The sequence below is a fragment of the Nyctibius grandis genome, chromosome 7 (assembly GCF_013368605.1).
Source record: "Nyctibius grandis isolate bNycGra1 chromosome 7, bNycGra1.pri, whole genome shotgun sequence".
In the NCBI taxonomy this organism is placed as follows: Eukaryota; Metazoa; Chordata; class Aves; order Nyctibiiformes; family Nyctibiidae; genus Nyctibius; species Nyctibius grandis.
In genome coordinates this window covers 18,128,276-18,145,614 of record NC_090664.1, presented here as the reverse complement: position 1 = coordinate 18,145,614, position 17,339 = coordinate 18,128,276, and the positions used below count along the sequence as shown (strand labels likewise).

Genomic DNA, 17,339 nt, shown 5'->3' with positions numbered 1-17,339 from the left:
AGAAATTGTTTGGAAGCAAACTGATTTGTCTCAGTGGAGGCAAAATCGAATAAGGCATGTATGATGATCAAACACCTATTATGAAAATGACATAATTCTAATGGCACATATACACAGTGTAGTTCAAGACTGGCCATTTTAAAAAAGTTCTGACAGGGAAAACCAGGGTATTTAAAGCTTACTGTCAACATAAAAAAATATTAAATAAAAGAGTTTGAAGTAGGTTTAGCTGCTTCTATATCTGTGCTTACGACCAGTTCCATTCTCTTTCTTTGGTTTCCATGCCTTGTTTACCAGTATTTTGCAAAAGCTCACCTGAAAGAAGTCAGCAAATGTTGTTGTTTGAATGCTCCAGTAAAAGTGTTTTAAAGCCCATTCTTTATCGTAAAGGCATGGTAGCTTGGCCGTATTGATCAAAATACAGAAGGAACAAAATCTATAGCAGTCTTTTCATGCAGGTTATTTCAGATAGCAGCAGCACCAGTGAATGAAATACCGTACAAAGAGAGTGGCTACAATACTTCCAGAATTTCGTGTGCCCCTGTAAACAATTCATTGCCATGGTGGCTTATGCTCCACAGAAAGAAAAGAGAAAGTAAACTAATGTTACCTAGCAGAAGAAAGGTAAAATAACAAAAAAAAAAAAAACAAAGAAAATGTTAATTAGCTTCTATATTTGTGTTACAAACTATGAAAAAAAGCCCAAACTTTAAAAGTATTTATATCCTTGACGTCGTCTTACATAAAACTACTATCTTTTTAACTCACAGCTCTTTTCATGCAGCTAAATCACATTTTGAAACTCCCCTGCCCCTGCTCCCTTGCACTCCCTTCCCCTTGCGAACAATGAGGGAAACAGAATCCGTACTGCAAAAAGGAAGCAAAACCCAGGATGCTGAAAGGGTAAAACATTAAGTCACTGCAGAGGCTCAAAGGGACTTCGCTCTTCACTCCTATGTGTGATTTGGCCTGTGGCTTTGTTTTATAGATTAATCCCCTGCCACACACTGTGACATGTTAACCTTTGTCTTCTGTCTCCTACAGACATCATAGGCGGAAGGAAGGTTGTGCCACTGTGTATAATCACAAGCTACAGCAGAAACACTTTAAATCTTTTACATTTGACACAACTTTCTGTCCAACTGGATGCAAGAATGGCTTGATGGCACGCACAGTCATACTGGCTGCAGAGCCACCAATGCGCCTATGAGGAATACTTCCACGTTTCAAGAAGCAAATTGCTCTCTCCTACATGAAATATGAAGCAGAGAACCACATTAAATACAAACAAAATATGGGCTTCTGTTTGTGAACAAAATGGAAGTACAAGTAGTACCACCAAAGATATCTGTGATAGTCTTTCCAGGTGTAAATCTCTTAAATGCAGCCAAACAAATTATTTTCATGGTATTAAGTTATTTTGAAAATTTGATAAAATAGGATTTTCAAAAATGGTAACATAATTAAAAGAAAAGCTTAAAGACATGTGCTATAAAATACTTAAGACCTTTTCAGGTATAACAAAATGCAGTAGAAAAACAGTCTAAAAAAAAAAAAAGTTGCTTAAAATTAAGCTCCCAAATCAACATGAAAGCCCTCCTCAAAGTGTCATGACTTCGAAAATACCAAACTATTAGGAGGTGCTATTAATTTCAATGAGAGCTGGATGCTCTGCACTTAATGACACTCAGGCCAAATACTTTTACCACATTTTCAGTATTTCTTTAAAATCTGGATCTTTCATTTTGCAGCTGGCTGCTTTCTGATTAGAAAAGAAACTTTTGTTTCTTCTAACTATAAAGAATTAAAAACCTTGGAAGAAATGCCTATCTTGCAGCCTGGTACTTTACACATTAACTCAGCACGCATACAACTCAAATGTGCAACAATTCTATTTTTGCTGGAGAAAAACTTCCAAGGCTGAACAGTCTTCCAGAAGAGTGTTCTTCAGTATTTGCTGTTAACAGCATTCCCTTCATATTGACTGTTTAAACAGTCCTTCAACTAGAGCCATTTTTTGTATAAAATGAAAACACCACAATAAAAAAGCATATCAGTTAAAGAAAGGGTATGCTGTGAAACTGGACTTACAGCTCAGCACTGATTTTTTGCTCACCACAGCCCTCCCTGTAGTAAGCCCTGGAAAATCAGAATATTAGCCTGGAAATGAGCATTTCTGGTTGTTCAGACCAATTGTTAACACAAGTCAGTTTGGAAATTTAGGAGGGAGATTTTAGCACGTGCCATTTTCCCTTCTTCAGCAAGAACTCACTTGTGCCAGTATGATGATGATGATGATAATTTTAGTAGCACATGTGTTGATAGAACCAAGAGTCAACTTACCCCCTCGTCCTGAGAGAGTGGGTTGTTGATAATCAGATCTTGCTGTCCTGCTTTCCGAGGGTTTGTAATGTGCTGGGTAAAAACAGAAAACAATCAAGTCCTCTTCTGTGATACTACAAGTATTAATATCTACATCAAAGCAAGAGAGTAGAGAACCTATTTTGTACCAACTTACAATTTCTTTGATCTTATTGTAAGAAGTTCTTAAGTCTGAAGTGATTTTAATCCATTGACTTCCGTCTTGGGGTAGAACCTCCAGAAATAACTACCAACAAAACAAAATAAATCCATTAAGTTTAATCAATTTAACATAGCTTTTCATATAAATCCTACCAGACAGCATAAACCACCTCAGAAAGGAGGAGCAAGTACTCCACACACAAGAAGAAAGCAAAGACCTATAAAACACTCCTGGCTTTAGTACTTTCCAGTCAATAAATAAGAAGCTAGAAACAATAGCAGTTATACAGTATGAAATAAAGCATTAAACACAACTGAAGCCACAAACTCAAGCTTTGTAAACTGTCACAACTTCAGTAAAGTTGATTGAGACTTCCAAGGCAGAAACAAAATGCAAAGAGGTTAAAATAAATATACAAAACTTGAAGCTATTTACATAACACTGATGAGCTAATGCAACACGCTCAAAGCCAAACATGAATGCAGCAGAAACTAAGCTCTGAGAGAAATACTCTACCCAAGAAATGTGGAAAGGAAAAATCTTAATCTATAGAAAAGAAACATGGTATAGAATTCTGCAAGACAGTTAAAAGAGCTGATTTTGCAAAAAGTCCTTGAGGATGACTACATCTCAGTTCTTTCACCTTTTTGTTTAAAAAGGGTTATAAAGAGACATCTATTGGAAAATACTATTTAATTGCATATAAAATTAAAAAAAAACAACAAAGTATTTTCTTGCTTTTTAAATGCTTTTATTCACACATTATAAAGTGTTAAGAAACAGTAAATAGTGACAAAAAACATTCCCAAACTACTAAAAATACTTAAAGATTTCAGAATGTAACAAAAACATAGATAAGCTTTTTAAAACAGGCAGTCTAAAACAGAGCCCTAACCCACATCAGGAAATGCAAACAAAACAAGCCTTGTTTCTAAAATAAAACCACTCCTTGATTTCATTAATGGACAGTGAGGGTCTTGATGCTTTTGTTAGTTCAGGGTTTTGAGTTATGGCCTCCTAATTTAGAGGCTCAAGAAACAGCAGAGTGGTAAAACAATGCTTGTGGCATATATTCATCTGGCCTTCTGAATAAAGTATTTTCATTAACTTTAAATTTGTTCAATGCTACGTACATTTCAATTTTCAAATTTCTTTCATTCAAATACAAAGAGTATTTTAATTTTCTTTTTATAGGTCTTTGTGCCAAAGTGAAGCCTGAGAAATTCCAAATGAGGTAACTTAAATTATCAGTGCTAACATACAGCAACACTACTAGTGAAAATGTTCTCTACTATCATAGTTAGCGCAGAACAGAAGACCTGATGCCAGGGCAACAAAATTATTTTGAACTTTATATAGTATCTCAGTATTACTTTGCTTTTTTTCTCTCTTCCTTCCCCTGCAACTTTAAAAAATACAGTAAGAGGCCTCTGAGGACCTGTTGTGTCTTAGAATTGGAAGACCTTGCTTCCCTCTCTATGCAGTCACTACAAGAGGGATTGGTCTTGATTTTCTCATTTCATTGGGAAAAGCTGCTAGCAGAAGCATCAGACTGATTTTAAAGGAGTTCCAAGTTCCACAAAACATAAATTGTGAGACAAACTTCCTTTTTATTTCCAGTGCACGATTTCACTGCACAGAGACTGAGAGGAGATGGCTGTGTGGCACTCAATTCTAAACATACCACCCAACACAAAGAGATTCTTTCCTAGGAATCTTTTGCTATCACCTGCAATTCAGCTTTAAGGCAACTCAATATGATTAGCAAATGTCCTATGAATTATAAAAATGAGTAGGAAAACATTGGGATGAAGTCTCTCGGAAAATTCATGATTCTTTGCATCAATAATCTTCCAGTGCATCAGGTAATGTGTTGATATATTGCAACCACAAACTGTAAATAAATATTTTCTCTTCTTACCTTCCAGCAAACACTACGGAACCTGCTGCTTCTCAGCTGCCCATTAATCCCCTTCAGCCGTATAGTTGCCAAGTAATTGTTGTTTACAAATAGTTCTTCCCATTCTTTACTGCGTGCAAAAGCAAAAGGAATGAACATTTAAACAAACAAACAAAAAGCCTTAGCTGATTTAAGGACTATATGACACCACACAATTTTGGATAAGCACAGGAAAGGAACTTTTTTTTAATGTATATATTTAGTTGTGTACTATTTCTAAACGCATGGCTGTCTTTTTGGACACATTTCTTCTTTGGATTTAATGAATATGTAGATCTCTATAATTATGCCAGCTACTGAAATTCATAATGTCTATGGAGGCTATTCCATTTCCTCTAAAATGTTGGTACTGCAGTTCAGTGAATAAACAAGAAAAATGAATATTAATATAAGCACATTCATGTTTCAGCTGTAGACAAAGAAGTACCTATTCCAAAAATATGCAACAGAAAAGTATACTGTTGACTGTATTAGCTCTTCACATGACATATTTGCTTAAATGAACCTTCTTTTCTTCTTAATGTCAAGCCGGGCAGTTAAGCATAATAGAAGATGACTTTCTTTAACATTTAGTGCTATTTACTATTGAAATCACTCCTACTTCTTTCTACATGATCAGTTTTAAAATTTTAACAGGTGCTAGCAAATTTAAAAAAACATCAAAAAATTAAAAAGCCTCACTGTATAAACTGTTAAAGGCAAGCTTGAGTACCTTGCAGTACCTATGGCTGACTAGATAAACAACCTAAATATGCCTCCCAGGCATGCAGGCACCAGGGGCCTAACACCTGTGCCTCATTAATATACAAGTAAATCTGCTCTACTGGGAAACAATTGGAAATTAATTGTCCCAAACAATCTACTGAGTTTGAATAAAAGAATTAAATCTATATTTCCTGCACTTTCTACTGAAGTGAATCTCAACAACAGTATAAGCCATTTGATGATCTTAGTAGCCCAAGAGCTGCTCACAGCCTTTCTGCAACCGCTCTAAAATCCAAAGGGTAATTTAAATGTAAAGAGCTGGGTTATGTGCAAGGAAATGTGTTTCAGATTTATTTTCAATGCATGTCCTCAAGGTGAACATCTCCTCCTCCCACTGTCCACTCCCCCTCTCCAATGGGAGACTATTACTTCTCCCTGGGATACCAAATGAAACCAGAAAGAGGGAAACTACTATTGTGACTCCAGGGTAAGACCTCACCAGATTTCCTTCACTAAGGAGGGTCACAGAGTGGATTATACTAAATACCAACAAACTCTGGTTTTGCAAACTGCCCTAATTACATGCAAGCTAGAGTTAGATAGTTCTCAGCCTTTTAAGCTGAGTTGTGAGGGTGACTTTTTTTAAACCTTGTTTTACATAAAACTTGTTCAGTTTCAGAACAGAATTATATGATACAGTTGCTGTGAATAGTTGGGGAATGGACTTGGCAAGCCAGGAAATTATGCTCCTGTTCCTCTGAGACAGGAGTGAACTTACAATTCACGCTGAGACCAGAAGCATTGTGTTTGTGAATGCATCGCCTTTCAGCTAGGATTGTTTTCTAAAATAAAATGGCTGTTTACTTCTGGGCCTTGATTATTAACCACTTCGAAAAGCCAAGGTGCTCCGGATAAGGACAAAGACGACTAAAGCAGTGTTACCTTGCAGGGGTTAGGGCTGCTTTCAGCTTCTGCCAACTGCCAATATTCCCAAGTGACCAAAATAGCTGCAAGTAACTCCGATGGTGTGGGACAGTTTCCTTCCTTCCTGCCACATCACAGAATCACAGAATCACAGAATCACAGAATGTTAGGGATTGGAAGGGACCTCGAGAGATCATCTAGTCCAATCCCCCTGCCGGAGCAGGATTGCCTAGACCATATCACACAGGAACGCGTCCAGGCGGGTTTTGAATGTCTCCAGAGAAGGAGACTCCACAACCTCTCTGGGCAGCCTGTTCCAGTGTTCAGTCACCCTCACCGTAAAGAAGTTTTTCCTCATATTTATGTGGAACCTCCTGTGTTCCAGCTTGCACCCATTGCCCCTTGTCCTGTCAAGGGATGTCACTGAGAAGAGCCTGGCTCCATCCTCATGACACTTGCCCTTTACATATTTATAAACATTAATGAGGTCACCCCTCAGTCTCCTCTTCTCCAAGCTAAAGAGACCCAGCTCCCTCAGCCTCTCCTTATAAGGGAGATGTTCCACTCCCTTAATCATCTTCGTGGCTCTGCGCTGGACTCTCTCTAGCAGTTCCCTGTCCTTCTTGAACTGAGGAGCCCAGAACTGGACACAATATTCCAGATGCGGCCTCACCAGGGCAGAGTAGAGGGGGAGGAGGACCTCTCTCGACCTGCTGACCACACCCCTTCTAATACAGCCCAGGATGCCATTGGCCTTCTTGGCCACAAGGGCACACTGCTGGCTCATGGTCATCCTGTTGTCCACTAGGACCCCCAGGTCCCTTTCCCCTACGCTGCTCTCCAACAGCTCTGCCCCCAACTTGTACTGGTACATGGGGTTGTTCTTGCCCAGATGCAGGACTCTACACTTGCCCTTGTTATATTTCATTAAATTTCTCCCCGCCCAACTCTCCAGCCTGTCCAGGTCCCTCTGAATGGCTGTGCAGCCTTCCGGTGCATCAGCCACTCCTCCCAGTTTTGTGTCATCAGCGAACTTGCTGACAGCGCACTCTAATCCCTCATCCAAGTCATTAATGAATATATTGAATAGAACTGGTCCCAGAACCGACCCTTGCGGGACTCCGCTAGACACAGACCTCCAACTGGACTCTGTCCCATTGACCACCACTCTCTGGCTTCTTTCCTTCAGCCAGTTCACAATCCACCTCACTACCTGATCATCCAGACCACACTTCCTCAGTTTAGCTGCGAGGATGCTGTGGGAGACCGTGTCAAACGCTTTACTGAAATCGAGATAGACCACATCCACAGCTTTACCATCATCTATCCACCGGGTAACATCCTCATAAAAGGCTATCAAGTTGGTTGAGCATGACTTCCCCTTGGCGAAGCCATGCTGAGTGCCCCTAATGATCCCCCTATCCTTGATGTGCCTAGAGACAGCACCAAGGACAAGTTGTTCCATCACCTTTCTGGGGATGGAGGTGAGGCTGACCGGTCTATAGTTACCCGGGTCCTCCTTCCTGCCCTTTTTGAAGACTGGAGTGACATTCGCTTTCCTCCAGTCCTCAGGCACCTCTCCTGTTGCCCACGACTTAGCAAAGATGATGGAGAGTGGCCTAGCAATGATTTCCGCCAGCTCCCTCAGCACCCGCGCGTGCATCCCATCAGGGCCCATGGATTTATGGACGTCCAGATTACTTAATTGGTCCCTGACCCAGCCCTCATCTACCAAGACAGATTCCTCCTCTATCCTGACTTCTTCTGAGGCCTCAGGGGTCCGGGGCTCCTCAGGACAGCCTCCAACAGTATAGACAGAGGCAAAGAAGGCATTCAGTAACTCCGCCTTCTTTTTATCCTCTGTCTCCAGGACCCCCACCTCATTCATCAGTGGGCCTACATTGCCTCTAGTGTTGGCTTTACCTGCAATGTATTTGAAGAAGCCCTTTCTGTTGTCTTTGACCTCTCTTGCAAGGTTTAATTCCAAGGAGGCCTTAGCTTTCCTAGTTGCCTCCCTACATCCTCTGACAACAGACTTATATTCCTCCCAAGTGGCCAGCCCCTCCTTCCACGATCTGTACACCCTCTTCTTCCACTTGAGTTTGCCCAGCAGTTCCCTGTTCAACCATGCAGGTCTCCTGGTACCCTTCCTTGACTTCCTACCTGTTGGGATGCTCTGATCTTGAGCTCGGAAGAAGCAGTCCTTGAATGCTAAACAACTATCTTGGGCCCCCTTACCTTCTAGTACCCTGTCCCATGGGATTTCCCCTAGCAATTGCTTGAGAAGGCCAAAGTTGGCCCTCCTGAAGTCCAGGGTTGTGATTCTGCTAGCTATTCTGTTCCTGCCACATGAGATCCTGAACTCTACCATCTCATGGTCACTACAACCAAGGCTGCCCTCAACCTTCACCTCTTCAACCAGACCCTCCTTGTTAGTGAGGATAAGATCCAGCAGCGCTCCTCTCCTAGTTGGCTCATCCACCATTTGCATCAGAAAGTTATCATCAACGCACTGGAGGAACCTCCTGGACTGGGGATGGCTGGCTGAGTAGGCCTCCCAGCAAATATCAGGGTAGTTGAAATCCCCCACGACAACCAGGCCCTGTAATTGCGAGACTGCTCTCAGCTGCCTGTAGAAGGCCTCATCACCCTCCTCATCCTGATCCGGTGGCCTGTAATAGACACCCACAACAGTATCACCCCTGCCAGCCTGAATCCTCCATTCTCCAAGTCAGAAAGACTATCTGGTTATTTCACTGCCCCCCTACCTACCATACATTCTCACCTTCTGCAATGAGCTGCCTGCGATTGTTTACCACGATTCTGTCTCCTTTAAATACAACGTATGGTACATAGCAGACACAGCTTGAGAAAAATCTGGCCCTTTCTTTCACAGTCATTTATACTTCAGTAACTACAGTATATTATGCCTATCTGAATAACCTCCTGTTTCTACCATGTATAATATTCTTTGTTTGCCATTGTAAATTTTGTAGCATCATTGGCCATTTTAACTACTGCCAAGCTGCCTCCCTAAAGCAGCGATGCTTCAAGAGCGACACATTCCCCTGCGCACACAACAGGTCAGACTCTGAAGCTATTCACATTGTTCTGCAAGTGGATGACATTCCCACAACGTCTTTGAAAATCCTGGTATGTCAGCTGAGTTAGCAAAAGGTTTCCACCAGTGTAACTGCGAATAGAAAGAACAGAGAGTAAAGAAGCTCTTCAGGTTATTTTTTTCACCAACTGCTGTGAGTGATTGCTACACAGTAAGAAAGTAATTTCAACACTTTTAAATGGTATTAGTGCAGATACTATGCTTTGTCTGTGTTTGGTTTTGTTTTGTTTTGTTTTGTTTTTTTTTAATTTATAATGCAATTCCAGACATGTTTTGAACAAAATTACATTTAAGACAGCCAAAAGAAATTTGGCAAGATTGTATCTCTTCTACATTCCCCCTTGGCTGCTGGGATCACTAAAAAGAAAAGTTATAAGCAACTGAAAAAAAAGACTTGGAAGCTGGAACCTGCTTCAGTTTTAGTAGAGCTGAAAGATATCTAAAATCCTTTCTGAACAGCATTTGCTAATTCATTTCTCAATTATTTTGAATGAAGGCTAACAAATTAAGCCTCACAATTCTAGAGACTGTTTCAATAATAGTAACACTGTGTAATATCAACAAGCTATCAATTCTAAAAGGATAATTTTAGAATGATATAGCCCTACTCTGTAAACTAATATCTATGAGTCTTGTTAATCCAGGCTTGCAGAAAACTCATGGGTCAAAGTGAAATTAGCAATGAAGATTGGAACCCAAGTCTACCACAGCCCATTTGCTCCACCGAAGCGAAAGACTTCAAGAGCCAATTGGAACCGCTTAAACTATGAATAAGCACATGCAATTGTTTTTAAACTAGAAAATTATACGCATAATCATGTGTTTATACCATCTTTAGGCTGTACAACTAAAACAAAGGCAAATGCTGATGTTAATGTTTTCTGGTTATTTTGTACGTATTTTTCATTTCATATTCTTATTTATCCTGTCTAATATACTACTGTACATATTGTAAAGTCTTCATAATATATGACTTGCACGAGGAAAAAGTAATTGAATTAATGTTTCTTTAAGAAATGTAATTTCACATGCTGTTTCTATGCAGTAATCGTCCAATGTAAAGTATTTATTGGCATGAGTTAGGGACAGTTGCATTACTTTGAAGTGGGAAAAGTGCTCAATATGTATGAATGAAAAAGCAAGCAAAACAATGGAAGGGACGAAGGTTGCAGATTCATTCTGCAAGGTTTGTTCTTAGTTCTCATCTGTTCCTTTCCATACATTTATGTCATAACTACAAGAGTTTGAATCTGTCTGCAAAAGAATTTTATACTGGGGTCTGCTCTAATACACATGCTTTCTTGCTTACAAGGAATGAGGTTGATCTCCTTGCAAACCATCTATAAGCATATTTATTCTTCTCTCTCTTTCCAACAGGACGTGTTTTGTGGATCTGATGCTTGTTAAGTCAATTACAAACATTAGACCTCCTGAGATAAAAGTCCAAAGACTTGGAAGAGAAATGTCTCTCTCTGTCGACGCACTGTAAGGAAGGCAGCACAACGAGCAGGACCTTACATCAGGAAGTCAAAGTAAAATTTTACATGCACTTAAATACCATTTTTGAAAAGGTATTTACATCCCTGAGGTCTAACATCTTAGTAAAAGACACTGGATTGCCACTATAGCACAGCTACAGAGGAACAAGCAACTATAAACTCTTTAAGAATGAGTGACACCAGTAATGCAAGATGCCTGGAAAATAATTCTGGATTTCAAATCCCAGAGTTTTACTAAGGCAACACTGAGCTGTGGTAGTGTTGGGGGGAGGTAACAAACTGATAGTTTGTTAGGTACCTCTTCCACTGATAGCCAGTAGTGGAACATCAGCCTCTGGCTCTGCTGCTAAATTTTGACCTGCAGCATAATGGCAAACCCAATGCATCGAGCATAGATATGCAGAAGAATGCAACTGTAGCCCACCTAAGCTCACCACAAAATAAATAGTCTGTTCAGAAGAGGAAGAAATACAATTGAGGAAGAGTGGTACAGCACAGACAGTAATCACTGCTAGTTAACCTCTGCATTTACCGATTCACAGGATAACACTGCTGATGTATACAAATGCAGATCCTTCCAAAGTTTAAAGCTAGTACAAAAATGTTTCTTACACTATGATGTTCAGACAACATCAAACTCTGTGGAAGACACTAAAATCCATAGAAATGTAAAAACGTGAACAGCCACATCAAACTACAATCTATGTCGCTGAAAAAGGGCAAAGATTCAGTTCTGGGACTGCAGGAGCTAAGACCTACCAGGTAAATATTACTATCCATAATTACTTTACTTTCAGTTGAAACTGCAGGTAACAAAGAAACCAGTATCTATCAGGTCATTAGATACTGGGTACTGTTAGCCTCATGCATTTTTGAAATATTTTATGCCAAGATCTGAAATCCCTTTCTTTTTTGTGGCCATGATGAAATAAGACCAATTTAATATTTACAAAAACATTTAGATAATAAAGGATATTTTTCAGTTCATGGAAGAATACCGCAATACTATTGAAAGGTGTGAACATTTACATACACATTTAAGATTTCAATCTAAATCTCAAGCTTATCCTACCCTCTAGACAAAGGGTCCTATGAAGGATAAAATGGATAGCCTCATAGAAATCCAGAGAAGACTCTTAAGCAGTGCTGCTAGTATTGGTAAAATAACCTCAAAAAAAATGGTGTGCATCCCACAACCCAGAAAAGCCAATTTCACTTCTTCATACCGTTTTTTGTTAATCTTCCGAATGTGCTTTTTTAAAATGTTGAGACCCAAACTCAGCTCCCCAGAGGCACCCAATGAAGCAACAGGCTACTTAACAGGCCATCAGAAAGCAAACAAATTCTCAAATTATTATGTCATATGTTTTGCAATATGAGGTCTTTATTGATAGGAACATCAATAAGTGAATGTAGCATCTATATTTAAATAGAGGCAACAGTTCCTTTCAAACATACTGCATAAATCCAAGAAACGTGCATAGTTTGGATTATTTATTATGCCATAAAATGAACACTTGAGAAAAAAGTGAGGCAACAGCTAGGAATGTAATGAAAACAGAGTTCATTCTATAAAAACAGAGGGAAAAAACAATTGAAAGATATCATGTAATAAGCAGTAAGTTTCTAAAAGAAAACCGTTTCTGAAACACACATATTTTTATTTGCTACCCTGAAAATCCACTTGACAGCCTTAATGTGAAGGCTTATCAATCTGCTTGGAAACTATATGTATTTTCCTCTGTTTCCCAAAGTCCTGCCTCAGGATACAAGGCAGAGTTAACAGCCATGTAAGTGTGAATGTGCATGGCTGCGCTGCTGGGAGGCTCAACATTCAAAGGGCAGAGTTGAAACAGTTCACAGAATCACAGAATCACAGAATGTTAGGGATTGGAAGGGACCTCGAAAGATCATCTAGTCCAATCCCCCTGCCGGAGCAGGATTACCTAGACCATATCACACAGGAACGCGTCCAGGCGGGTTTTGAATGTCTCCAGAGAAGGAGACTCCACAACCTCTCTGGGCAGCCTGTTCCAGTGTTCGGTCACCCTCACGGTAAAGTTCAGGTTTCATCTACTTTTGGCTGACATACAGTTAAAAAGGTTTGCGTGAAGAAAGGTAAAATTACTTTCTTAAGGTAAACATTCCATCAAAAACTTAAGGTTATTAGCTAGCTATGCTCTTTAAGCAACTGGTGTTTGTGTCCGGGGAACTGAAATAAGGCTGCACAGGCAGCGGGACACTCTCCTAACAGCACTGGATCTGATGCAGAACCCCAAGATACCTTTTTCCAGATCCCAAATTGTCCTTCGCCTTGGTGGTTCTCAGCCAAAGAGCCAGGTCTGTCCCTGGGAAAGCACCTCACCTCTAACCCTGTAATCATTCAGCTTTTGTAGAAGAAGAAACATTACAGACATTTCAAAGTCTAAATTTCATCAGCTCATTCTCCCCTACTTATTACTTTATGCACATGTTTACAGAATGGTGAAACAAAATGTAGATATTATGTTCAACTGTTTTTATTTTTGTATTGTATCTGATTTGCCAGTTACAGAGTCAAGGCTTTCTAGTTTAAATCCCTTCAACACCTTTGAAATCCTTTGCATGTACATGTAGAACATTTACTTTCTAGTTCTGATTAGAGCTCCCTTCTGCTATTTTACCCTTCTGCTAATTCATGCCCACAGCTAACCAGACCTCTGTGAATTTTTTGTGTTCACACGAATGCAGCCTTGTTATATGAACAGACATGCATTCTTTAAGAAAGAGGAAAGTTAAGAGCTTCCTGTAGTACATAACAGAAGTTAAAAGCTACAGCTCTCCAAATCATCAAACTAAAAAATCCATTTAACAGGGAGAGGGGAGATACTTTTTGCAGGAATATGACCCAAAGTGCCAAAATGTTTCTGCTTACTCACACCTGACTAGCTAGAGCAGGTGTAGAACTGGCATAGTTGTGACAATATTCAAAAATATGCACCCGATTTCAAAACACGGATGATTTTATAATGTGCAGGGTGACAAATGCAAGATTCTAGTTAATATTGTTAATTCCATCTTAACTTTGTCAATCTGCCCATTTTGCATGCAATGACATAAGAAAAAGAGTAAGTGATTATCTGATATAACTTTAATCTCTTGAACTGACTAGGCTTTATTACCATCATTAAAATCCACGTAGTCTGACTAAAAGTACATCTTTGCTCTTTAGATTGATTTCAGTTGTACATTACTTCGAGAAAGCTTTTGTCTTGAATCTTCTTTGGATTAAAAACTGTAATTCCTCAAACCTGCCGTCTTGCATTCAAGTTTTACATACAGTTCTAGGTCATGGTGTTTTTGTTTTAAAACCAAAATGAAATCACTCATCAGATGTATTTTGAGCAGAGTGTAGGAAAATCAAGATATCTGGTTTAACTTTCAGTAGTTCTGTTACAAAAGTGTAGTACACAACTCTTCCATTTAAACTCCCACTGAGCTAGTGGGAGCACTGAGGCAGTACTCAGTGAAAAACTGATCCTCTCCAGGTTCTCTCGCTGCTAAACTCAGCCAACAACTCATGCCCAGTTCTGTGGCAGATGTTCTTGCTTTTATGTCACTGCACATCTCACAGACTAGAAGCTAATGCCAGCATGATTAAGATCTTAAGAAGTGTACTTTAGCACCAAGAAAAACACAATGCCATTCATCTGGCAGTGTTAGTCGTGCTCCTGGAAAGACGATGTGAGTCCTGAGTTTTAAATGAATGACGATGATGAAGTTCATTGCATTACTTAGACCCACTGACTTTCAGAACTTTCAATAAATATTTCAAATTCATTATTGCCAGATTTTGTGTTAGAAGGAAGAATTGTGAAAGGTTTTGGAGCCAAAATGAAAATCACAAGAGCAATTCTGCTGGGTTCCTTTCTTTTCTGTCAAGTTTATTAAAGGATTAACAGTGCTTACAAAAAAGCAAAATTATTAAAAAGAAAAGAAGAACAAAATACTTCTGAAATTTTTCCAACCCGACATTTCTGACCTCATACAGTATGCTGCTCATGCTATTTAGCTTAGCACTGAATTTTTGCTTAGAAATTCATGTGTTTCACTCATACAGACCTTCTTTCTTCTCTTGCCACAGGTGGCTCCACGTTCTGATTTAGAATAAACCTATTCCCTTTTTAGGATACTGAATAATAGCGTTCACAGAATCACTGAATGGTTGAGATTGGAAGGCACCTCTGCAGGTCATCTGGTCCAATCCCCCTGCTCAAGCAGGGCTACTTACAGCCAGTTGCCCAGGACAACGTCCAGACAGCTTCTGAATACCTCCAAAGAGGGGATGCCACAACCTCCCTGGGCAACCTGTGCCAGTGCTCAGTCACCTTCACAGTAAAAAAGTGCTTCCCGATGTTCAGACAGAATCTCATGTGTTTCTGTTTGTGCTCATTGCCTCTGTTGTCACTGGGCACCACTGAAAAGAGCCTGACTCCGTCTCCTTTATACCCTTTGCTGAGATACTTAGACTTTGATAAGATCCCCGCACTGGGCCTTCTCTTCTCCAGGCTGAACAGTCCCAGCTCTCTCAGCCTTTCCTCATAGGAGACATGCTCCAATCCCTTTACCATCTTAGTGGCCTTTTGCTGGACTCTCTCCAGTATTTCCATGTCTCTCTTGTACTGGGGAGCACAGAACTGGACACAGTACTCCAGGTGTGGAGTAGAGGGGAAGGATCACCTACTCTGACCTGCTGGCAACACTCCTCCTAATGCAGCCCAGGATACTATTAGCCTTCCTTGCTGCAAGGGCACATTTCTGGTTCACATTCAACTTGATGTCCACCAGGACACCCAGGTTCTTTTCTGCCAAGCTACTTTCCAGTCCTCAGCACATACTGGTGCCTAAGGTTCTTCCTCCCCAGGCGGGGACTTTGCAGTTTTCCTTGCTGAATTTCATGAAGTTCCTGTCAGCCCATTTCTCCAGCCTGTCAAGGTCTCCCTGGATGGCAGCATAATCATCAGGTGTATAAGCCACCTCTTTCAGTTTTGTGTCACCTAAAAACTTGCTGAGGGCACACTCTGCCCCATTATCGAAATCATTAATGAATATGTTAAACACGATTGGATCCAGTATTGATACCTGGGGTACACCGCTAGTTACCAGCTGCCTTGACTTTGCGGCACTGATCACAACCCTCTGAGCCAGTTTTCAACCCACTTTACTGTGCTTATCCAGCCGATACATCAACAGCTTGTCTATGAGGATCTTATGGCAGTGTCAAAGGCTTTTCTGAAGTCCAGGCAGGCAATATCCACTGCTCTCCCCTCATCTACCAGGCCAGTCATTTCATCGTAGAAGGTCAAGCATGACTTCCTCCTCCATGCTGACTACTCCTGATGAACCTTCTTGTCCTTCATGTGCCTGGAAATGGCTCCCAGGATTAGCTGCTTCATCGCCTTCCCAGGGATCAAGGTGAGGCTGACTGGCCTAGTTCCCTGGGTCCTCCTTCTTAACCTTTTTGAAGATAGGAATGACATTTGCTTCCCTCCAGTCCTCAGTTACCTCTCCCAATTGCCATGATAGTTTAAAGATTATTTAGAGTGGAAAAGTAAAGGAAATCCATAATGAAAAACACTTTAAATATTAGTAAGGGAAAATACAGCATCAGCTGAATATGGTGTCATGCTAGTCAATGGTATACACGCTAATTTTCACATACAACAGAATAAATTAAGGGTAAACCAAAATTTTCACTTTCTTTCCATGGATGTTGGAAAGAAACTACCGTTCTCCCATTGCTTCTCTTCATGTACTAAATCTTTCCTTTTTGCTACCAATCCGTCAAGAAGCTTTCTGCCAATAAAAGATGTTGGTAGTCAATCCTTCCTTTCTGATTCTCTGTTGAAAGCATCTCAGGCTTTAAGAAAATTTGTTAAATTTGTTTTCCCCTACTTCCTAAAGGATCACACTGCATACAAACAGAAAGCAAGACTATATTACCATTTATACCTTTTTAGAAAGTAACATAATTTTCACAGGAAAAGTTCAAAAAATCCACAATTTATATCTGTTGAAATATTTGGATCTTAGAAAAAGCATACTGCATATAGTGTTTCAGTTCCTTAATGATAATTTATTCTTCCTTGTCTTATGACATCCTTCGCAAATTTCCTTAGGACAACAGGCAAGGAGTGAAGAGTGAATCAGCTGTGGAAGGAAGAAGTCAATACAAAAGTTTGACAAGATGGAGCTGTAAATTACATAAGTGTCCTTGAACAGGAAAAGAAAAAAGTAATTTTGAAAGAATCCAGAGAAAATCAGAAATCTGCTGAACTCTCAGTAGGTGTGACAGTGATCTTCTTGGATGTGGAGAAAAAAAAAGCTGTTGGAGGAAACCTGTGATCAGGGCAAAGAGTCACATTCTCTTGTTGGAAATATGAGATTTTCAAGATGGAATTGCTGATGTCTTCACAAACAGGGACAAAATGACAGTACTGGCACAGACTACCACATCAGAGAAAGATTATAAGCACGTAACCCTTTCAGAAGAATCACAAAATTCAAGGAGAGAATTCACAGGCTCTCAGGCAAAAATAACTTGTACTGAAAAGGCCTCTTTGCACA

General features: G+C 40.0%; 1 protein-coding gene across 1 annotated transcript in view; it reads right to left on the bottom strand.

Annotated features, from left to right (window-relative positions):
* The window catches only part of TBC1D5 (TBC1 domain family member 5), a 350,320-nt gene that overhangs the window by 163,058 nt on the left and 169,923 nt on the right, over nt 1-17,339 (bottom strand). Inside the window, exons 6-8 of the mRNA XM_068404675.1 lie at nt 4,446-4,554; nt 2,519-2,608; nt 2,344-2,415 (exon numbers count right to left, since the gene is read on the bottom strand). Coding sequence (XP_068260776.1) covers nt 2,344-2,415; nt 2,519-2,608; nt 4,446-4,554 — 271 coding nt within the window. The remainder of the gene's footprint in view (nt 1-2,343; nt 2,416-2,518; nt 2,609-4,445; nt 4,555-17,339) is intronic.